This window comes from Lepisma saccharinum, chromosome 24 (genome assembly GCF_977018435.1).
Source record: "Lepisma saccharinum chromosome 24, izLepSacc3.1, whole genome shotgun sequence".
Taxonomy (NCBI): Eukaryota; Metazoa; Arthropoda; class Insecta; order Zygentoma; family Lepismatidae; genus Lepisma; species Lepisma saccharinum.
In genome coordinates this window covers 36,381,969-36,407,257 of record NC_139252.1, presented here as the reverse complement: position 1 = coordinate 36,407,257, position 25,289 = coordinate 36,381,969, and the positions used below count along the sequence as shown (strand labels likewise).

The window sequence follows — 25,289 nt, the reverse complement described above, 5'->3', positions numbered from 1 at the left end:
GACTTTTTTCGGCTGGCCCAGGCGATCTTTGTCTTTCAAGTCGAAATCACCACTTTTGAATCGTCGAAAACAACGCACACACGTGTCTTGCGTTAGGACATTGTCACCATACGTTTCCACAAGGATACGATGGCTTTCACTCTAGTTTTTCTTTTGATTGAACAAGAAAAGCACATGCTCCTTATTTGGTTTGAAGGTGAACATGTTTCCCACACAAACCCAATATCACGATCACTAGCACTCAGTTGCACATCCACGGCGTTTTGACAGGTACTGTCCTGGCAACACACTGACTTAACAGTTGAGACTGTGCACCAACCCTTGCTTCCAGCAACATCCAGCGACGAAATTAAGAATTATTAACCGACACACCTGGTATATTACCTTCTTGCATTTCATAGGTACATCCCTGTTCCATATTAATCTTCAAAGACTTTGATATAGTCTACCACTTATTTATCCGCTTCTGTTTACCTCCTCATCTATTCTTACACTTCTTTCAATTATGCTTCCTAGATATTGGAAGCTCTCCACTACCCTCAACTCTTCAGTGTCCATCTTTATTCTTGATTCATTTCTGGTTCCGTTTCTTGTTATTAGCACCTCACTCTTTTCTGCACTGAATTTCATTCCTGCTCTTCTGATTTCCTCATTCCAACTATCAAGTTGTGTCTGTAGTACTTCTTCCCTGTTTCCCTATATTACTAAGTCATCAGTGAACAACTAGGCTTTCATCTCTTCCTCTCCTATCTTCTTCCCCACCTCTTCGTTAATTGCATCCACTGTAATTATGAAGAGCAGTGGGGAAAGAGCACTTCCCTGTTTTAGTCCATTACTTATACTGAACCACTCTGTTCTTCCCACTGGTGTCTTCACACAGCTCTGGTTGGCCTTGTATGTGCTCTGCACACTATCTCTTCCTCGACTCCATTCTCCCTTAGAGCCTTCCAAATCTTTGTTCTGTCTATGCTATCAAATGCCTTTTGCTTCTCTATATCTAGGAATGCCATAATGAAACTAGCAGCAGTATTCTGAATCAATCACTGTTGCATATTTATATTACTTTTGCTGTTGGGTGTTGTAAGGAGGGAGGGGTTGTGGAAGGAATTTTCAAAGAAAAGCAGACAGATGAATGAATATAAACGAACATTCAAGTAATATGTAACAAAGTTTAATTAATTTAGTAGCATGCAAAAATGGTTCACCTGGCAAAGCAATTATCCCAAGAGTCCAGAACATTTGCAGCCAACACAGAATGGCACTCTTAATTCTCGCCGGCTGAAATTCTCCAAGATATGGAAAGACAATGCTCGTTGCTCCAGACACACTAGAAAAAATTAAAGGATTGACAAACACACTTTATGAAAAAAGTTCGGATAGCCATTTAAAATAAGTAACAGGGTAAGATATGGAGAAATGCATCATCCAATAAAAGTTACCTGGTTAATCTTTCAAATCCAATAGTTTGATAGTTCATAGCAAGAGGTAAATATGTTGAAGTTTGTTATAGCTCCATTTTATGCTCATAGGCCAATCGAGAGTGGACCTACAAAAAATATACCTCCACTGGAGATCCAACCCCGGACCTTTGATTACAAGGAAACCTCATTATTACAACACCAGGCCTAGACAACCTACTGAAATTGTGAAAGAGCACTCTTGTATGCACGGTGATTGATTGGGGTTATTTTAGTTTGACTTCTGCCACTTTTGGCTAATCCAGAAGATGACTATTAGTGATGGAATTGATGAAGGGGCAGTCACAAAGAACACAAATCACCACAACCGTTGGACCAACTGCAGTGTTTATGTGGGAAAGGTTGGGTTTACGTTGGTTGGCAAATTGAAGTTGGTCTTACGTTGGCCCAACGGTTGTTGCCAACGTTTGTCCAATCATGGAAAAGTGACTCAAAATCAGTTTTAAAAACTACTTTCTCCTGTTAACACAACTTTCATGAGTATGCTGCAAATTCTAGAGTGTAAAGTAAATGACATGTAAGTGTTTCTTTTTTCAGCACATACTGAAAAAATAATATTTTGTTAATGAAAGTAGAAGCTATTTTTAACTTGTAGTCACTCGTCAGTCCTTTGTCAGCCACCATGGATGAAAGATGCATCGGGAATTGCTTATGGCTTGCGTGTTTAGTTGTAGCAGAACAAAAACATTCTTACAGGTATTTTTTGTGAAGGTTGTTCAAAATCTGTACATGTAAAATGAACACTTATGTGTACAGACTAAATTCCATGACAGGTGGAAAACTAAGTAAGTTCTAGAAAGTGTATTGTGCTACCACTTGAAGGACCCTTGAAAACAATGGTACTATGTGAATGAGAAAGTGCTGTGTATTTTTTTTATATTGCACAAATAATTTCTACTAATTTATATTTGGCTTCACAATAAATTATATATATATCAGAACACAAATGTATCTATAGTTTTCAGTACGTTGGCCACACGTTGGAACCACACGTTGGAACCACGGCCAAAATTACCATTGCCCAATGCTATGTTTCCCAAGCATTTCCAATACGGTTGGCCCAACCACTTTTGGTTACTTGGGAATACCCATGCCTAGTCTGGAATGTGAAGCTGGAACCGCTGGCTTCGTAGCATGGTGTGCAAAGCACTCTGCCATTGAGCTTGGCATCTCTTGAATGCATGTGCGCTAGTGCGCTGCATGGGACTGCTTCCGTTTGCTTAAACTCTGTCGAGTATCCCATGCTCGAGCGTAGCATGCACTCGCAGTGGAATGATTGACAAAGTCCCGTATTTCAGAGCATAATAAGCAGCACTGTCAACCTAAAACCCATACAAGGAAGGAAACCACTCTATGCAATTACAATTTTTAATAATAATTTTGTATATTATGTAAGACTCAAATACAATACATAAGTAAGTATGCAATATCTAGACAGAAATGTAGACCTACCTAACTAACTAACTCTCTAGTCTTCTTAAACCCAAAGGTTCATGGCTGCAGAAACACAGGCCTTCCATCTTTCCCTATCTTGAGCAAGATCTATATACTCTTTTCCATCCCTACCGATTTCCCTTACGTCCATCTCAACGTTGTCCCTCCATCTTCGTCTTGGCCTTCCTACAGGTCTCTTACCATCAGGTTTCCCAACAAGAATCCTGAATCCTCTTTCCTCTCCCATTCACATGGCCACATGCCACATGGCCTGCCCACCTAAGTCTTCTTGATTTAATTATTCTAATAATATCTGGACATGAATACAAATTATGTAGTTCTAAATTATGTAACCTTCTCCACTCACCTGTCTCCTCATCCCTTTTTCGTCCAAAGATTTTCCTAAGGATCTAATTTTCAAATGCTCTCAATTTATGTTCCTCTTTCAATGTAAGGGACCAAGTTTCACATCCATATAATACTACAGGCAAAATTACTGTTTTGTATATATTAACTTTTAGTTTCTTAGATATTAAACGAGAAGACAAAAGTTTATGAAGAGAGAAGTAACATGCATTTCCTGAATTAAGCCTACTTTTTATTTCCTCTTTAATATAATTTTCATTTGTTAATATTACTCCTAAGTATTTGAATTTGGAAACTGGTTCAAACGAGTTGTTATCAATGATTAGATTTTGATTATTACCTAACACTTGGTTTCGGCCTGTAAGCATATATTTAGTTTTCTCTTTGTTAACTTCCAAACCTATCTCTTTAGCAGTTTTGAAAAATATTTTAGCATTATTCTTAATTGTATTCACATCATCCCCCAGTAAGTCTACATCATCTGCATATGCTAACAACTGAGTCACACCATTTAATTTTAGTCCTTCTTTAGTTTCTTTTACCTACCTAACAGCATATTCTAAGGCAAAATTAAAGAGCAATGGAGATAATGCATCTCCTTGTTTTAACCCATCATGAATTGTAAATTTGTCAGACATATTAATACCCACACGAATTTTACTTTCTGTTTCACTGGTACATATTTTTATCATACTAACAAGCTTCTTAGGTATTCCAAACTCTACTAATATATTATATAATTTATCTCTTTTGACCGAATCATATGCTTTTTTGAAATGAATGAATAGCTGATGGACATTTTGATTATATTCCCACTTTTTTTCAAGTGTCTGTCTGATGTGAAAAATTTGATCTGTAGTTGATCTGTTACGTTTAAACCCACATTGATAATCACCTATAATTTCATTAGCATATGGGGTTAGTCTTGTTAAAATAATGTTAGGTAATATTTTATATGTTGTTGAGAGTAGAGAAATTCCACGGTAATTATTGCAGTTCATTTTATCACCTTTTTTAAACACAGGAACAATTATGGATTCTTTCCACTGTTGAGGGATTTCTTCTTTATTCCATATTAAACAAATTAATTTATGAATTTGACATATTAATGAATTTCCACCATATTTAATTACTCAGCTGGTATTAAATCAATGCCAGGTGTTATTCTTTAGCCTTTTAATAGCATCTTTAACTTCAGTCAAGTTAGGTTCTGGAACTAAAGGTTCTGCTGTGTGTACTTCATTTACTTCTGATTTATCTCCTACATGGACATTTAAAAGGTCATTAAAGTAGTTCTTCCATCTATTTAGAATATCGCTTGGGTCAGCTAGAAAATCACCGACTTTATCTTTTATCAAGTTTACTTTAGGTTGCCACCCCTTTCTAAACTCATTTACACCTTTATATAAATCTCTGATATTTTTATTTTTGCTGTTTGTTTCAATTTCGTTAATTTTGCTTTTCAAGTAATCTCTTTTTTCACTTCTAAATGTGCGGTTAACTTCTCGCTTTATTCTATTATAATTGTTTAGATGTATATCATCCGAGTTATTTAACCACCTAAGTCTAGCCTGATTTCTTATTTCTATTAGATTATGACATTCATTATCAAACCATGGCTTACTTTTTCTTGGTTTATGGTATCCTATACTTTCTTTAGCTGCTGATTCTATTGCATTACGTATGTGCTCCCAATTCTTATTACGTCTGTTTCATTTATATTTTCATCATCATTTAAATCCTGCAAAACATCAAATCTATTTGACAGTTTAATTTGGTAATCTTTCTTAATTCTTTCATCAGTAAACTTTCCTGTATCAAATTTTAGAACTTTTAGATTTTGTTGCTTATGATTTATCACTGAGAGTCTTTCTCTTAATTCAGCAATTACTAAATAATGGTCACTGGCACAGTCAGCACCTCTATGTGTACAAACGTCAATTATACTAGTATACCTTCTCTATCAATGAGAATATGATCTATCTGATTATGAGTTTTACCATCTGGAGAAGACCAGGTATATTTATGGATAACTTTATGTTTAAAAGTGGTACTTTTCACAATTAAATTCTTTGAGGTTGCAAAAGTAATCAATCTTATACCATTATCATTACTTAATTCATGAAGACTTTCTTTACCAATCGTGGGTTTAAATGTCTCTTCTTTGCCAATCTGTGCATTACAGTCACCTAACAGAATTTTCATATCATACTGAGAAAATTTATCAAAGACCTGTTCTAACTCTGTATAAAAATCATCTTTAGTATTATAATCTTTATCTTCCGTTGGTGCATGTATGTTTAATAAAATAATTTTACACCACCTACCCTGTAAAACTGCATATGATATCCTATCATTAATAAATTCTACTGTTTTAAGAGCCGAGATAATTCTATTATTTATGAAAAAGTCTGTTCCAAAATTACAATTTTTAGTACCACCATAGAAAAAAGTATAATTTTTAGTTTTACAATTCCCTTCTCCTGGCCACCTAACTTCCTGGACAGCTAATACATCTAATTTATACTTAACTATCTCTGAGTGGCCGCGGTGGCTCAGTCGGTAACGCGTCTGACTACCATGCTCAAGGTCCCGGGTTCGATCCCCGGCCGGTTCAAATCCGGGAACTTTTCTAACGGTGGAAGCGGCCCCGGCGCCTACCCAGCGTCGAATAACATGGGTACCTGGGGGAAACCCTGGGGGGTAAAGGCGGTCAGGGGCGTGATGCTGATCACATCACCCCCACTCACGACCGGATCAAGAAAGTGTGGGGCGTTACCCCCACACACCCTATACGCCTTCATGGCGTGGTGCTATGCACAGGGGAACACTTTACCTTTTTTTTTTTTTTACCTTTCTATCTCATTAACTGTACACTGAAATTCCCCAGGCCGGTAAAGGCTCAGAACATTCCAGGTGCCTAATTTAATATCCTTATTCCTAATGTAGATCATATCCTTAGTCCAGGGGCCTCCCAAAGTAGTCCCCACCTAAGCAATTAAAAATATTGTATCACAGTGCAACGTACGTGTGCATTATTGTTCACTTACCGAAAAGGATAATCATGTTCTGCGAAATAATAAAATGCAGTTATAACATTCAATCGAACATTTTAATGTGACAATAATCAAAGAAACATAAAATGCCAGGCTAGGCAGTTTCAGCCCATAATCATCTATTTCATTTTCACATCTCTCTGTTAGATATACAAAACTGCATTTTAACATTGAGATTATGACTATGATCACTTATTTTTCAATGATACATATCTGAGGGGCCACTACCATAGACAAATGATGGAAATACATGTACTAATAGAATTCGAGTGTTTTTTGCTCGAGCGGAAGAACTATCAATTGTGAATGCTATCAACATTGCCAGTGCAAACTATTTGCCACTCGAGCGAAAAATGATCATTGCACCACTCTAATGTGCACCCTGGAGAATGAGCAGAAGGGCTGAAACATTTTAAGGATGTAACAGGGGTGTCAAGGAGGATGGGGTTGAGGCAGAAGGCTTCATCTATCACCGTGCAGTGGAAAACATCTCATCATCGCATTCATGAGTAACCATTCTGTGCAGTTGTTGCTTATTGCCCTTAAAGTGCAGTGTACATACAATAGCTTCCAGTGAACAAAGTGCTCACTGGTCTACCACAAGTGCACACAAGTTGTCCAAACCAGCACCACACCAATGGAGAACTCCTGACAGGAAAGAGGAAAATATCAATATGCCAGGATATTAGGGAGAAAATGACCAGAAGAACAACTTTAAATCATGGTTTTCTTGTTTACTCACAAAATTAAAGACTTTGCTACAAACTTTAAAATCTCTTAACTGAAAAATTACATAATCAAATAAATACTGCGGAAACTTACCAGAATCCATTGAAAAATCTGAACACCAGGAAGACTCCAAAATACTGAGACATACTCGATGCAAACCCACAAACTGCATCAAGCATTAAAGCACTGAACAGAAGCCATTTTCTTCCCTTGACATCTGCCAGGGACCCCCAGAAGTAGGATCCTACGACCATACCTGTTTAAAAAAGAAGCATGAACTTTAGTTACTATATTTTTTATGTTATCTGATGTTCATATTTCTTCCATCTGGTTAATGACTCAAGTTAACCTTTCTTAAATGTGTTTCAACAGCATGGCCTTGAATGTTAGTTATGACTGTGGACACTTAAATGTGAAAATTGATTTCAACACCATCAATCTTTAATGAGGCAGCAAATCTGATATCTACAGACAGCCTTCAAGTCAATAAATATATGGAAAGATTTATTGTGTGAAGATAGTTGGCCAAGCTTACATTGGCCAATGAACAGTAGTATTCTTGAAAATTGTGATACATGGAAGACATGTGCAGTATTATAATGAATAACATGTCATGCATATATGTAAGAACATGCTTCAAATTCTGACACCTAAGGGAAGTGTGGTAGAATAAAAGCACGAGTATTTTAAGAAAGAAAACATTTTAGAATATAGAGTCTTTGCTCCATATCAGTAAGAAATTAGTCTTCCTTAAATATAAACTCAAGGATTGGAAAAGAAGAAAAGGAATGTGTTACAAGTTAATTTAAAGTTTCTTTCAAAAGTAGCAAGTATATTTTTCATACATTGTAAAGAGAAATTTCTTCCAATGAACGCAATATTAATTATTTTTAATTACAATCAATTAATCATCCACGGTGCAACAGTCCTGGAGGACCAAGGCTGCCGGCCTCACCCCCACTTGCCTCAGTAGATGTGGCCAATCATCCAACCAGCTATGGAGTGGCATGTGATAAACACTACGAATCCCCAGTCATTGCTATAGGTTTTCCATGACAGTGTTACGCTACTTATTTGGGGCTCCCCAGTTTCTTCATAATAGTAGACTGCCACCAGTTCATACACTGACCAAAATCTCAGGAGAAAAGTTATGCTTCCCCAGGAGACTCGAACCAGCGTGCATCCCATAACCCATACCCAAAGCCTGACACCTAAGATCGCATGGCCACATTGCAGGACTTATATTTAATTAGAATAATTAAATCAGGCCATGTAGCACACTTGGGAGATGATATGTAAGTTTAAGGATTCTTGTTGGGAAACCTGATGGTAAGAGACCAGTGAGAAGACCAAGAAAAAGATGGATTGATAGATTATTTTATCATGTCTCTTTTCTGCTAATTTTTCTAAATATGGACACAACAAGCACATGCTGCATGGATGATTATACTGACCAGGCCCAGGTGCCATAGCCTCATTAGACTGCAGGGTATACAGTGGGATCCATGAGTATTACTGTGCAAATTGTCCATCACCATGTTCGTGCACTTCATTTGACCCAATAAGAGCTTCAAGAATTAAAAGAAAATTCAAAACGAGCTATTGTCAACTTCTGCATCAGCATACATAACAGTCCATCCCTTAAAAACACACAGGATGTAAGAGAAAAATTAATGAAAATAGTCATGGACAATTTGCACGGTAATGCTCATTAATCCCACTGTACTATGCTGAAGTGAGGTTGACACTTCAGGTGACTCATAACATTGCCAATTATTTCTCAATAGAATATTACCCGAAAGGGTCCCCAGGTTCAAATCCTGGCCTTTCATCCATTCACCATTCATCGTCAATGTCACATTGAACACAAATGGGCAGAGAAGCAACTTAAAAATAACTAAAAATACAAATATGCTACTAGTTTCAAAACTGATAAATAGATTACACATGAATGGGGAGAGGAGTGTATTGAATGTATGAGGTGGCCTTGGTACCACTTTTGATAGGGTTTAATTTCAAACAACTTTCATATGAAGCATTCTTTTGGTTTGGTCAACGGTTTTCGAAGGAGTGCTCAAAAACGGATTTACCAGCTATGAGCCAACGCAAGTAAGAATACAAAGAATTTTATTTCCTAAACAGTATACAAAATATGGTTACATAGAACGATTATTATTATTATTATTATTATTTTTTTATGTATACGGATAAAAGTAGTCAAACTACTTTCGGAGGTATGTGCTTATGCCCTGGTACCTGAAAATTAACCCAGGGCGTCAGTTCCGTGAATTTTTTACGGATTCCCCCGCTTTTCTTTGATTCATCCTTGATTTCCATTATTTTTTTAATTACAATAATTCACTGTGACATTGGCAAGAATGTCCCAGTGTGAAGAACCAAATTTGTTCGGTTTTCCTGAACAAATTTGGTTTCACATCATTCTACAAGGTAAGAAGATTAAGATAAAGGTTAGAAATAGTAGGAAGTAAATAAGTGTTAGTGTTTAACATTAATATTATTTATGATCACAGATACGAAATTACATAAGTGTGTAATTGGGTGGGTAATGTTTTCTTAGGATAAGTTTTATTGTGTGTCGTGTGCATTAGTGTTGATGGATGAGATGAGGAATGGACATTAACACGATTCTATGAATGTTAAGCAGGGTCTATGTTCTAGTATGTTATGTTTGAGATAGTGAGAGTATTATTGGCTTTGAGATGTACGTATTAATAGTAGGAAGAGATATGAAAGAACGAGTGGTACCTGATGCAAGGAGACTTGCGAGAGACCAGCAAGAGTTGGTCGGACTGGGATGAACATCGGTACGACGGTTGGTACCCGGGACATCATCAGGAAGGGAAGAAGTAGGGAGGGATTTCCTGGGAAGTATCGGGTACATTAGTACGTTCGGTAGTGGAAATATAGAGAATTGTCAAGAATCAGTGAGAGAAGTTTGCAGTGTGTTTAGTAACGAGAATAAAGAAGGGGTGTAAGATTACAATTTAAGAAAGAAACGAAAAAGAAGAATCTTGGTTAAATTCGGTTGGTTCCTAGGTCGAGTCCTTGCAGTGTTATCCTTTGCCTTTCTCCGGGGAGACATAACCTTTTTTCGTTTTGGCGTATCACTGTCTTCTGTATTAGTGTCTCCTTCTTGATGTTCCTGTGGGAGGTTCTGCTTCATTATCCTCTTGGTGATCTTAGTCCTAAGGAGGGATGTCCTGTTGTTGAGTTTGTCGAAGGTGAATTCTTTGTGATCTTCTGGGGGGTATATTACATTCCGGAGGTAGGGGTTGAATGGGGAGGTGAGTGATGCCGGATTTGAAGAGGGAATGTTCCTCTTTCGACACCAGGTTTGTTAAGTCGTTTAGTGACGTAAAGTGCTCGGGATTTCTTATTAACTGGTACGTGTTGAAGTTTGGTAGCTTTTGTCTTAAATCTTCGATTTGTTTGTTTGATGTCTGGCAAAAGAAGGCTTTATGTTCCGGTGTGTCCGTCTCGGTTTTACATTTCAGGCATTTATCAGTCTGTCTGAGGTTATGCTTATATAGGTGTTGACCGTAGGGACCGTGTCCCGTTAGGAAATGTATGAGACCTCTCGTGGGATGGAAATGGTCCATCGAAAGTCGTTCTTTTATGTTTGGAAGGAAGCTGTGAAGTCTCCTTCCTTGCGTAGCTTGTGTCCATTCCTGTTGCCAGACGCTAAACAAGTGGTTGTAAATTTCTGGTACCGTGGCAGGGCGTATTCCAATTAGTTTATAGATTTCGTCCTCTTGTCCATTTCTAAAGTAATACTTTGATGCTCTAGTTTTAATAACGATTTCAATAGGCTGTAGGCCCGCAATCATGAGAAGAGCCAGGGTTGAGGTTGTTCTGAATGCACCCGTTAGGCGAAGTATCACTTTGCGTTGTGAAGATCTCAATCTGTTTTTAATGTACTGTTTACTGGTTTCCATGGCCCACAGGGGCGAGCCATAGGAAATAATAGAATTATATATGGTAATGAGATATGTTTTTATGTGTGATAGTGGAAGGTTGTAGTTTGCTGAACTCAATGTGGCTAGACTGTTTATAGTTGTTTCGGCCTGGGTTGTTGCCAGGGCTATGTGTCTGTTAAAAAACATCTTCTCTTGAAGAGTAATGCCAAGGTATTTAGCTTCTCTTACTCTTTTTAAATTTCTTTCTCTGAGTTTGATTTGAGGGTTTCTTTGTAACTTCCCCTTAAGGATAATATAATGAGTCTTTTCCGAAGCTATTTTGAGTTTAGCATGATCACACCAATTGGATAGCGTATTGATTGCAGTGGATGCTTTATCTTCGATTTCCCTTCTTGAGTTACCGGAAGTGAGCATGATAATGTCATCCGCATAAGCTATGATCTGGTCTATGTCTGGATGGTCTTGTAGTTTCATAAGCGCAGGCTCCAAGTTAGTATTCCAAAGCTCGGGTCCCAGAATGGAACCCTGAGGACAACCTTTTGACGTGATCTTACTCATTTGTAGATCCGGATATTTGATGCTAATTTTTCTGTTAGAGAAATAACTTTTCAGAAGTAGGAAGAGTGTACCTGGGCAGTTCATATTTTTAAGTGTTTGAAAAAGGCTGGGCCACCACAAGTTGTCAAATGCCCCGGCGATGTCCACCATGATTCCAACCATGTACTTGTTTGGAGTGTTTTGTGTTGTAGACGATAGCAGGCGTAATGCATCGTCAGTGCATTTACCTCTCGTGAACCCAAATTGTATCCCTGATATGGGTTTGAGCAGGCGAAATTCTTTGAGTCTTTTTAGGATAAGTTTCTCGAAGAGTTTTCCCAAAACGTTGAGAAGGCATATTGGTCTGTATGAATTGACCCTGGTTTCATCTTTATTTGGATGTTTCTTGATGATTATTAAGTTTGCTTCCTTCCAGGTTTCTGGGAATATCTTCTGAACAAGGCACTCATTAAATAGTTGAGTAATGTAAGGCGTAAGTACTGGGGTGATTTCTTGTATTATTTCCACAGGAATTCAGTCTGGTCCCGGGGACTTCTTCATTTTCATGCTGCTTATTTCGTTTTCTACTTCCTGGGTAGTGAAAGGTAATATTGGTGATTCTGGATATGGCTGGTGATAGATTTTTCTTGTATCCTTATTTTCCTCGCTGTCGTTTTCAGGTTTGTCGTCTGGTATGAGATTCTTCATTAAGAAGTTGATGCTTTCTTCCAAGTCCTTTGTCATATTCGTGTTGTTCTCGTCATTAATTAAGGTGGAAATGGTTTGCGGTTTTTTTATTTTGCCGGTAGCGATTTTATACGGGGTGCCCCATTTATTTATTTCCAGACGTTTTTCGATGAAGATATTCCATTGTTGTGTCTTATAATTTAGTAGCTCGGTTTCGTATTGCTTTTTTTTGGCACGGTAAATCTGGAGGTTGGCATTTCTGTATTGTGCGATGATGGATTTTTGATATAGTTTCCTGGCTTTTTGCATTTGTTTCTTAAGGTTGGTTAATTTCTTTGCCCATGGCTTCCTCTTCATTTTCCTTTGGTTATTTCTGGGTGATGAATTTTCAATTGCTTGTCTGATGTTTGCAGAGAGTTCCTCTGCGAGCGTGTTGAGTGATTTTTGTTGGTCCAATTGTTCAGGGATAATGAGCTTTTCTAGGAATTTTTGATGATCGATTTTTCTCCAGTTCAATATGTTCTCCTGGTTTGTCTGTTCAAGCTGATGTTGCCTGTAGATTAAGTCGAATAGTATTAAGTTGTGGTCGCTTGTAACTACCACTGTTGGGCAAAGGTCAGTTTTTACGTGGAAAAGGTTGGCTTTACGTTGCTTGGCAAATTGACGTTGCTCTTACGTTGGGCCAACTGTTGTTGCCAACGTTTGCCCAACCATGGAAAAGTGAGTCAAAATTAGTTTAAAAACAAACTTTTTCATGCTAAGACACCTTTCAGGAGTATGCTGAAAATTCTAAAGTGAAAAATAAGTGACATGTAACAGTTTCTTTCCGAATATTTCAGTCACTGCACATACTGGAAATATAATATATTTTTAATGAAAGTAGAAGCTATTTTAACTTGCAGTAACTCACCGGTCCTTTGTCAGTCATGCCAAATGCCATGGATGAAAGATGTGTTGGGAATTGCTTATTGTTTGTCTCTCTAGCTATAGTAGAACAACAACATTCTTACAGGTATTATTATGATGGTGGTTAAACAATGTTATGTGCAGACTAAATTCCATGAAAGGTGGAAAACTAAGTAACTCTAGAAGGTTTTTGTGCTACCACTTGAAGGTATGGTGCCTTGAAAACAATGGTACCATGTGACTGAGAAAAGTGCTGTGTATTTTTTCATTTTCATAAATAACTTGCAGGCTACTATTGTTTACATTTTGCCTCAATAAATTATAATGTATATATCAGAACACAAACCTATTCAATCTTTAGTTTTCAGTACGTTGGCCCAATGTAAAACCGTATGTTGGCCCAACATTGGAACCACAGCCAAAATTACCAAATTTACAAAAATTTACTGTCATCGGATGAAAATGCACAGGATGGAGTTGATTGGTGGCTTGCAATCTTGCAACACCATCTCTTGAGGTCATCGGTGAGCAGAAGTGTTCACCATCCAGAGAGTGACCTTCATGAGGGCAGAAGGTTTCACCCTTTCACTACAGCTACATTTATTTATGGTAGTTTGAGTTAAATTTTGTGTGTGACAACAGTGTTAAAAGATTGTCAACAATGATGCTTACTTGTTCAGGATGTTTCTAACGAGCACGGCTATTATAAGATAATGACAATCTGGATAATCCAGGAGATAGATATTCTGATCAGTATCTGAATGAAAAATACTATCTTCATATTAGTCTATTAAAAATGAAATTATTATTCTCAATAAAAGTACGTTGCTACACAAATATAAATAATCGCAAATTGTATTTATAGTCATAAGCAATAACTTGGTAGCATCCTTATTGCAATACTCACAATATAAAATTTGAATTTATATGTCACATTATCGTTCTCAAACACTATATTAAAAATAAGTCAATGCTATCAAAATATATCAAATGACTGGTCTTCATGCTAATAAAAAAACTGAATCTATTATCTAGTAATTACAATCGCTAAGGGCTTCTTTTGACAATATGGTTGTTTATTTTTTTATGTAAAGTAGCAAGTGAACAAGAGTAGTGTAGCAAGCTACTTTTTGATAAAATGTAGCCGTAGCTGTACCGAAGCTACATTTTTTGGGCGAGAAGTAGTAGTGGTAGTGAAGCTACTTTTAAAATAGTGTTTTGATAACTGAATGAAACGCAATAGGCCCAGGGATACCCACAGGGTGGTTTCATGACACGTCTGCATCATGGGAATTTTTAGGGGGGACAAAATTTATACCAATACTATATATCTTCACACAAAATTTTAGGGATCGTATAGTTTGATTGACTTGTTATTGATTTCTAGTTTTGGTTATTATGTATAGTTTTTCTACGTACCTGTGGGTGATCGCGGTGATAGGATTGAAATTAAACACCACCTCTTAAACCTTTAGAATCGGTTTGGATGGCGGGAGGCATGGTATTTGCATTAATACAAGGTTACTCGAACAGACAATAAGGTTGACTAACAATGGCAGTGAGCCTAAAGTATCTAAAGTATACATATATTGCCTAAATATGTCTGTATTATACAGTGACGCAACCACAAGGGGCAGGGGGTTATTGCCCACCCTCCAAACCTTCAACGGAAGTCAATTCTAGGGTAGCATGGGGGGTCAAACATTGACGGCCAAGGGAACCTGCAAATTTTATGCAAATAAAAATTCATTTGTAAACTTTTCTTGCTTGCTTCACTCGCATTATTTGCTTTTCTCGTTTTCGTCAAGTTCAGAGCTGTAGCTAGGGACAGCGGTAGTCGGCCATGGGCGCCGAATGATCTAAATTTTAAAAAAAAAGTTGTAAAAGAGAGAATGCCATGGTGTCCAGTGAAATTATTTGAGCCCTATTAAATCAATACGGTTTTCAAATGCAAAAATTGGATCTAAAAATTTTCTTACTGTCTTCGCTTGCAGTCTAATTCTTTTCTGTAATGTATTTAAACATTATGTGTTTTATATTTGTATTGAATAAGCTTTGAATATGTACACAATTTAGTGTTAGCTTGTTGTACATGAAAGTTACACATGCATCTTCGGAATGCATTTATCATTCATTTTCTGCCATTCAAAAATACAGTTTCTGTGCTTGATTTCCATTATTAGCTAATGTGAAATTGACGGTGTTGAAAAAAAATATTTAAAATGCGGCCCCGGCGCCCACCCAGCGTCGAATAACATGGGAACCTGGGGGAAACCCTGGGGGGTAAAGGCGGTCAGGGGCGTGATGCTGATCACATCACCCCCACTCACGACCGGATCAAGAAAGTGTGGGGCGTTACCCCCACACCCCCTATACGCCTTCATGGCGTGGTGCTATGCACTGGGGAACACTTTACCTTTTTTTTTTGTTTGTTTGTTCCAAACAAATGCTTTAGCACAGACTTCTACCCTCTTCTTGAGTAATTTATGAGGACAATAACGTCTTTGATACTACTACCATTATTATTATTATTATTGGTACGTTTATCCTGCTACTTGCCCCCCCCCCCCGACAAAAATTCGTGGTTGCACCTCTGGTATTATATTTTTCCGTAAACTTTGTCTGACAAAAATAATTTGAGTAATTTAATTCTGCATAAACGGGGGGGAGGGGGCAAATGTTCTACCTTTTTGGGGGGAGTGAATCTGGGCCTTGGGGGGGAGGGGCACCCCTGAATAGGACAATGCCCTTCCAGGGCTATAGAGCCACTGGTTATTACAATTTATATATTATTATGTATGGGAAATTTTTTAAAGCGTGTTTTTGTTTCTACCACTGACAAATGCCATGAATTGCCTTCTGTTCTGTAAACAAAGCTCGAATTGTTTAAAATAGCGGCCAAATTCTGATCTCCGGTTTACATTTCGTTCACTTCAAACAGCACGTTGCAAACTGGAGACTGTTGTCAAGGTCGACAATGAATATATGAGCTCATACTGTACGTAGATTTCCAATGCTTCAACACGTTCAGACGACCTTTTTTTTTTTTTTTTTAGCAGAAGCAACAGCAGCTGAAAACAAAATCGACGACACAATTCAAGGCGTTTGTCATAATTCATGATTCTAGTGTTTAAACAGGAAACGCTGACTCTTGTAATGACGTCAGCACTGGAGGTTTATTTATTTATTTATTTATTTATTTGAGAAATCCTGAATACAGAGAGAATCCATTTTATATCAGGATATCAACAGGACACTAAGAAAGTCTAATGAGGAGAAAGTCAACTATAGACTGTGAGGAATAACTTTTCCAGCGAAAACTGTCAACGTCATGGCGTGCACGGCTAAACAGCTTCAATTACGTATTGCACAGGCGCACTCCGATTAGCTCTTCGGTTGGCGCGCTTTTTAGTAGTGTGCGATTTTGGCGCGAATTTCATATGAATCCAAAGAGGAGCAGTAGCGCATTGACGATCTTCACTGGGCAATTGGAAACGCTTTTGAAAGCTACCATCCCAATGCCCACTAAAGTTTTATTAGTTTCAGGGTCGTGTCTGCTTAATTCTAAAAATCCAAAGGACAGTAAAGTCGCCAGAGGGGTGCAGAATGGGGTAGATGCCCCTCTGGTGGACCAATCCGGCTCCATGCTATTCATTCTTCAATATTCGTCGTCCTTATCTTTTCTGGGCTCGTAGAGGGGGAACAATTACATTTACATCAGGATTTATTGTTACAATGTGTGTGTTTCTGTGGACTTTAAGCATTATTCTACACATTTAGGCTAATTACGACGATAAGCACGAATGATGAAATTGAATACAGAAACTAAAGCAATATTTATTGCCAGGCTGGAATTCGAACGAGTCAGGTCTGTGAAATCGAGACGAGGAGACCAATATTTAGTGTCAGACTTTCATTCTCGTTCGAGACTTTGATGCGATATTGAGATTTTTTTTCTAAAACAAATTTACATTCTGCGAGACTTCTTCAGACATGCCAAGCAGTTGTCTTAAGTCATATATTTTGTTTGTAGTAATTACAAAATTGATCCATTGTTCAATTTTGGAGTCATCTCTGGAGCAAAGCCGCTCAAAGAGGAGGAGGAGGAGGAGGAGATCGATTGGGCAGAGCGATGCCTGGTAACTGCAGTTGCTTTCCCCCTTCCACGAAATCCCGTTCCCTCTCACATGTTCATTGAAGGACTACTTGCGCTGACTTGCTTTCGTTCGCCTGCTCCAGGGCGACAGGGTATAGTAGCTATTGTGACTGCGTGGTTGCATATATATTCAGGATACAAGTGCGTTTTTGATTACTCACAGGGTCCAAACAAGACGTCAAACCGAAAACATCATTAAGAAAAGTTATTTGCCTGACAAAGTTTGTATGTTGCTTTTTACACTCCCTTTCACATGAAGTACCACACTTTATAAGGTTGAACAGTTGAAGAATGTGCAACTTTACCTGGACGGGAGTGCACTATACGAGAACCTGTCAAGACTCTATACCATTCCTATGATTGCCAGTTGATACCTGATGCGAAACTAGTGTTGCCCACGAGACGAGACTTTGGCCTGTCTCGTCTCGTGGAAATGCTGTCTCGTCTCGAAAATATTCGTTTGTCTCATGACACATGGTCAATCTAGTCTCGTCTCGAATTTTTAAAAGCCTGTCCCGTCTCGTCCCGTGGACAACACTATGCGAAACCGCTGGAATGTGCCAAAAACCGGGAATCGAACCAAAAAACTGTCGATTAAAAGACTATATCGATTTGACACGCCATTGGCGTTTATGAGTGTCAGATACACTCTCTGGACTTTTTTTTGCCGCAGTTGACCCCGTTCTTCAAAACCTTCATAAACACTAACTTCACAGTTTATGGGCAAACCGTTGTCTTGTGTTAAGTCTATTTTATGCTCAGACATGGACATCCGCAGAAGGTAATTTTCTCCAGGGGGGCAAAAGAGGCATATTTTCCCCCATAATAGTAATGCCCTCTCAAAAAACACTGCTTCAGTCTGAAATTACCATGTTCCTTCAACGCCCTTATAATTAACAAATTACTGCGACTGAAATGAAATTATGTGTGAAATATATACATTTCAGGTGGGCATTCATTTTCCAGGGGCGGCGGTGGCCCCCCATTGCCCCACGGACGTCCATGTGCTCAGATAAATTAATCAAAACTTGACCTACAGTTTCAAGTGGGGTCCGAACCACCGTGCAATGTGTCTCCAAGGATCGAACCCGGGATCCCTTGATTACAATACGACACCGTTACTACTACAGCATTCAAGATGTCCTCTTAATGCCATGAAAGCAATAGAAATTAAGATTTTCAAGTAGATGAACGAGAGAAATACTTGCCTAAAAGTGGAGCTGCATTTAGCCAGCCTTTGTCCTCTGACGTCATACGGAAGTCACATTGTGCAGATGGTAAAACAAAGGACAAAATGGTGATTCCTATCGCACTATTGAAGTACACAGCGCCACAAAGGAGAAGTAGTAAATAATGGAATCTTCCAAACTCTGAAATGAACACAAAGAGTGATGTTATCATGTGCGTTTATTTAATTCGTATTTAGCGTCGCTTTTCCGCCACTTTTGGTTAATCGTGCCGATTAGGATGAACGCAAATTTGTTGACATTGACGACTGAATACTCGAAAAGGAAGTTTGCTCTTCTGCCAATAAGTGAACGTTGGGGTTGCGTTTCTTCTAGATTAGCCCAGAGGGGCAAAAAAGCGACGAAAACTATAAAAATGCAAATATAATTGTTCCTAAATTAGAATTTTACAAGGTGAAATAAAAGTCACCTTCCTTAAAAATTATATTTTCGTTTTAAGAAACGCAACAAATAAACAAGTTTCCATGGGGTTGGCAGCCATGGCAAGTTCCATCGCTGCTATTTATGTTGGATTGTCATTGTCAACAAGAAACTTGTTCCTTGTTAACATTTTGGGGGAAAGCTACTTTTACCACACCCTGTATTTCCAAATTACAGCGGCTTACGAATTTGAGTTCTCAAGTTTTAGGTTGATTAACTGCAAGAAATTATAACGTGTATTAACGTCCAGGCTATTTGCACATTTTTTGTAATTAAGTGATGTATGACGATTGTCAGTAAGCCAAATCTAAACCAGAAATAAACTTTTGAAACTTGCTTCCAACTTACATAGTGATTTGACCAAATGTTGTCGCAAATATACCATTAATGAAAAAGTTTGCTACGCCAACGGGAGGTGCTTGGAGCCGTTGGACCCTCCCTTTACACAGAGCATGGTTGCAACCACACTCTGAGAACTAAAGGCATCATATCGATTGATGCACTAAAGTGTGTTTTGTAGCTTCTTCAAAAAATCAGATTCACATTTGATGAAATTTTGTATGTCGTGAAAGAAACACCAGAGTGCATTATTTGATTCAAGTGAAGATATCTTTCAGTCGAGATGAACTTTAATGCATTAGCTGATGCGTTTTGATGCACCAGAATGCATCATCCAAGAAGATGCAAGAAGGTGCATCAACTGATACATTAAAAGTCTTCTTTCGGGATGGTGTTCAAGACCCTCGTCACGTTCCGTTGGATGTCCGGAATATCCTCAAATCTCTGATCTTTCAAAGCGATTTTCAGGCGTGGGAAGAGAAAGAAATATGGAGGATTCAGATCTGGCGAGTATGGTGGATTGTCACTTTGCACCACCCTCTACTTAGCCAGAAACTGTCGGACGATAGTGGCTGTGTGAGGGCGAACATTGTCGTGTACGAGAAACCATGAACCTTGTTGTGAGTAGTTTCTGGCTAAGAAGGGGGTGGTGCAAATTGACCATCCACCATACTCGCCAGATCTGAATCCTCCAGATTTCTTTCTCTTCCCACGCCTCAAAATCGCATTGAAAGATCAGAGATTTGAGGATATTCCGGACATCCAACGGAACGTGGCGAGGGTCTTGAACACCATCCCGAAAGAAGACTTTTCTAAACGTTTCCAGGACATGTACAGCAGTTTTCAACTGGTGCATAACCATGGGAGGGGACTACTTCGAAGGACAGTAAGGTTGGTTTCATTAAGAATTCGTCTACTTTCGATATTCAGGATCATTCACCGAACTATTTTGTCAGAGGTTGTATGTAGTGATGGGGTGAGGCTCATACGAAAGGAAATGTAATATGTTACTTTTAGCACATATAAATTTATTTTGATTTAAAATTGAATAATTTTTATGAACAAAAACAACAAACATTTGGTGTAGAAAAATATACATGTTAAACCGTAAATTGTGTCATCATTAAACTATAAATAAACATGGCAGATAATATCTTGTAAACTATCATTAAAAATATCACCAAAATTCAGCTACAAAAAAATCTAAAAATATTTTAATTATATAATACATCCACAATGTTTTATTATTACTGGAAGAAAAGTTACCGAAAATATTATGGTTTCATTAACAAACCCAACAAACATTTCTATAGTAGGTTCATATATGTATACAGTATCAGAAATAGAAATATATGCATTTACATATTTTTTATTTGCTCTAATCAAACTATTCAAGCCTGGCCCTGTGGCCGAGTGGTTAGCACATCACGCTGCGACACCAAGGGTCCCGGGTTCGAATCCCGCTAGGGCTTGGTTGTTTGTGAATGTCCATTCATCAATTTCATCACTCATCCCCATCTTCGCAAATTAACCAAGAGGCACAAAACACGAAGTAAAGTAAATTAAATCAATCAAACTATTCAAATATTTTACAGGGCAGTTAACCAGAAAAAGGACACCCCCCAGAAGAAAGTTGAATTGAAATAGGTGTTTACCTGTTGATGTGATTGCAGTCTCAAAATCTGCTCCAATTCCTTCTGAAAATTAGAAAAAGACAAACTTAGAACATATCTGGAATAGGATAATGTATATTTATTAATTTACCATATAAATATCATACTTAAACATATAAATGTACCGCAGGTACGCATGCATGTAACAAATATTCATATTTCATAACGATTGACAAGTTACTTGTACATTGAAGAACATTTTCTTCAGGCAGATTTTTAGAATTTAGAACCGCTAACATCGCACACCGAGACATTAACCGCTATACAGCGGAGTGCAGTTATTCTTATTTTTAAAAAATGTTCAACTGTTTGCAACTTGGCGTAGATATAAGTTGTTTTCTTTAAATGACAAGAATATGAAATTGCACGGCAGCTTATCTCGAAATTCACATTTGTCAATAACAATATGCAACACAGAACCAAAAGTGTGTCAATTGGAACAAATATGTTGAATTCAGTAACACATTAAAGTACATAAAGTACATGATGCACTTTTGTTCCATCAAAATACACGCAGAAATGCATAAAAGGGTACTTCTATCAGTTACTGTTCCGTACAGTACTAAAATGCATGATCTGACAATATCAGCCACGATCATTACAAAGAAATCAATTTTTCAGGTTCAATTGCGTCAATTGGTGCACCAAAAGTTAAGTGCACCAATCTTAATTTGATTCACTTCGAGTAGGGTGTGTAGGTGCGATACCTTTTGGTCACTGCATACCGGTATGCCTGTACATTTATTTTCAATACTTGCAAGGCAATGTGTCATGTTTACCATTATTATATAAAAAGAGCTTCGACGGTACATGGATTGTAAAGACAGAAAATACATTTTCTCCAAGTCCCCATTCGAGTCCAAGTTACACGCAAAAGTCAATTAGTCCAGACCAGCAGTTTACATTTAGATACAGATCGGTGTTCGGAATTAGTAGTCGAAAAATGAGACTGGAATGGTAACTGTTCAGATTGTTTTATGATTTTTTTCAAATTCTCCTAGCAGGAAGACTAATTATCGTAGAATTTTGGCAATCATTGTCACAATAAATTTGAACTTTCTTTAAAGTAATGAGCACGGTTTGAATTTCGAAAAAAAGTTATTTATGTTGAAAAGTACAACTTGAAAATTACCTTACGCAAGCATGCGCGCTTCCCATGAACAATGTATTTTCCGCTGATAAGCGACTAAGTATTGCAAACTAGTGGGAATTAATGTAGAAGTAAATTGCAACCTTAGTAGAATGCATTTAGGGACTTTATTTTAATGGTAAGAGAACCAAACCTTGCCTGCCTAACCTAACTACGAAAGTATATATTGAACAAAATCTTAAGTAATCGCTAAAACTCTGAAGTAGTTTAAATCGAAATCGAACCATGTTCAAATTGCATTCGTAGCATGATGAAATCGCAATAAAACAAAAGGAACTTGGACCAAAATATTTTATAGTTAACAAATATCCATTTTTTAATTAACGAGACATTATATTTCTCATATTTATGAACATAGAGTAAGCTGAGAGAGTTTTTGTGACAAAGTGGTTGGCTAGGAGTTTGTAATAGAAAATGCTATTAATTTTATTGTTCAATAATTTTTAATCACTACTAAAGTGAAAAATAATTATGTCTTTCACACATTCGTACTTTTTAAAAATATAAGAGTCTAATTTGGTGATTATTTATTTATATTGGTCTTCAACTTCGGCGACTATGGTATATGCATTAGGAGCTAAATGACGTATAAGTGCCAAGGTCCGGATTCAAACACACATACAGATCTTTGAAATAAGGTTTAAATAGGAAAGCAAATCCTGTTCACTTAGACTACAACTTGGTTGTGTTTTACGTTGCTTTTCCCTATTACTAGTGTGGTCTATTACCTGATAAGTTCCTTTCTCGAGATTCAAACCTCTTCTTATTGAATAGCTAATATAGCCGTGTTTATACCGGGTTTGCCAACAAACAAATGTTGGTAACATTTCGAAAAACGCATGTGAATTTATCAACATTTCATGTTAGCAACAGATTTCCTGTGTTGGCAACAAAAATTTTGTTATCCATAAGAAGTCGGTAAAGATCATAGAATGTTAGTAACATTTCCCCCGCTTCCCTCCCGCCATCACGCCAGTGACGTCGTTTCGTGCCAGTTTCTTTTTATCATGGAAAATCTTTCGAGTTAGATGGGGTGATCCAAGGATCAAGTGCAGAACTTAGTTGAATTGTTCCGCGAAAAGACAAAACCAACAGGTCACTTCCGCTATAATTAGCTCTTGCCCGCAGTGAAGGTCTCGCCAAGAATCTTCTTGGTCTTTTATCTTGCGCCAAAATGACACATAATGCCACTTCCTCGACAGTGTGAATCTTGCAGCCAAAATGTTAACAAAGTTATTACAAAACTAAAGTCAAAGTAGTGTTCTGTTTACCAACATTTGTTCACAACATCTGTTGTTAACAGTGTTGGTAACAAAAAGTTAATAACATTTGTTGGTAATATTCGGTGTAAACCTTGCTTTACAAACAGCAGCAAAATATTATATAAAAGAACTATTATTCTATTAGGCGACAGAACGTAGTTTGGTACAAGTTAAATCAATGAACAGAAACGTATGATCGGGACTGGGCCTACAGTTTAACGGTCAATCCAAACTACTGGAATCGAACCAGGAACTCTATGCTTATAAGGCTACAGCGCTAACCAATACGCTATCTGGAAGTCACCTAAAATGTTGGCAAAGTTTGTTCAGAGTTCACTTTAAGCACAGGTATTGTTAATCGGAACTGACCCTACAGTTTAATTTGTGATCTCATCTAATAAACAGTAACCTCGAACCCACAGCAGGGCCTACCACAAAAACACCGGAAGGTTATTAAAGTTAAAGACCACATATAGCCCAATCGCGACGATGGGGGTAAGTGATTATTAGATGATTGATTGATTTGTTGTTTTAAGTCCACTTTATGCACAGGAAGGCTAATCGGGATAGACCTACAGTTTAAAGTGGAATCCGAACCACTGTGCCTCCACCGGGTATCGAACCCGGGACCCCTTGATTTGATGATTAGATGAAGCGATGAATTGACACTCGCAACGAACACCATGCAGAGATCGCAAGTCAAAGCCCTCGGCAACCGAGCAGGTTATAAAATAATTGGGACCGGACCTACAGTTTCAAATGCGACCCGAGACACTGTTGAGTCCACTGGGAATCGAACCCTGGACAGCTTGAACCGTAAATTGGCAGCTGAACTTTTCATTACATTGAACTTCCGATCGTGTAGATTAAGAATTTCAAAAAGCAGTTGGCCTGTCTTGCATTTTGATGACTTACACAGGCTTATCAAATGGAACGTTACTTATAACTTTAATAACGTACTTCTGGAAGGTGTTCTTGTAAATTCTACTTGTTAAATAAACCTAAAAGGTTGCAATTAGTAACTTCTTACTCACCCATGTTCAAGTGTGGCGCTGCCCTCGATCAAAATTCAGCTACTAATGCGACCACCTGTCAATGTCTCTTGCTCAGCTGTTGCGCAGTGAACCAGGTTCGGCCTCCAACCAATCAGAATCGACTCTGCGTTCCTGGGTGAACTTGACGTCATCAAACATTACGGACATCGCAATAAAGAGGCTGTTAATGCCGCTTTGTTATATGGATTAAGTATTACCCTTTTGCTGTCGTCCTCAATATATTTATCGTTTGATTTTAATGTCTTGTGTAACTCGTTAAGTGTTTGTGTAGCCTTTGCAATTTCTGCCGTGTCGACAGTGTTGTTATTGTGAAAGATCAAAACAAGCAATTGACTGGGATTCGATCCAGCTTGAGATAGGTTAGGTTAGTTTGTATTGAGGGCAATTGACTAATCGTTTCTGTGATCGATTTAAAATGTTTAAACTCTAGGGGGCACTGAGACACACGAACGATAGAGAAAAACTAGGTACCGATTGTGTAATCTGATTTCATCATGGTACACAAGAATTTTAAACATAAATCTAGTTCTGTATGTGTCCATAACATTTGCGGTTAGCGCACAAGAGCAGTGAACTCCCAATAATGTAGGCTACGGTATTCACTTCGTGAATGAACAATAAACAATGTCTTTTCGCAATTTTTCGCTAAATTTTTTACAAAATAAGTAATGTGTTTGTGGACGAATGAATGATTTATTATAGCTGTTAATAATACTTTTAATGTTAATGTTTTCCTCTAGCTATTTTTGATCCTACTACTGTTACTACTACTAAGTAATAATAATAATTTGCTGGATTTTTCTGATCCCGAAAAGAGAACGGATAACCTAACACCCCCCCCCCCTACACCAAAGAA

The 25,289-nt window shown here is 37.8% G+C and overlaps 1 protein-coding gene across 1 annotated transcript in view; it reads right to left on the bottom strand.

Moving 5' to 3' along the window:
* The window catches only part of LOC145978401 (synaptic vesicle glycoprotein 2C-like), a 39,533-nt gene extending 15,042 nt beyond the window's left edge, over positions 1-24,491 (bottom strand). The window contains exons 1-5 of the mRNA XM_083111020.1: positions 24,413-24,491; positions 20,949-20,990; positions 18,496-18,657; positions 7,157-7,319; positions 1,206-1,327 (exon numbers count right to left, since the gene is read on the bottom strand). Coding sequence (XP_082967146.1) covers positions 1,206-1,327; positions 7,157-7,319; positions 18,496-18,657; positions 20,949-20,990; positions 24,413-24,416 — 493 coding nt within the window. The 5' untranslated portion in view covers positions 24,417-24,491. The remainder of the gene's footprint in view (positions 1-1,205; positions 1,328-7,156; positions 7,320-18,495; positions 18,658-20,948; positions 20,991-24,412) is intronic.
* Positions 24,492-25,289: the final 798 nt, after the last annotated feature.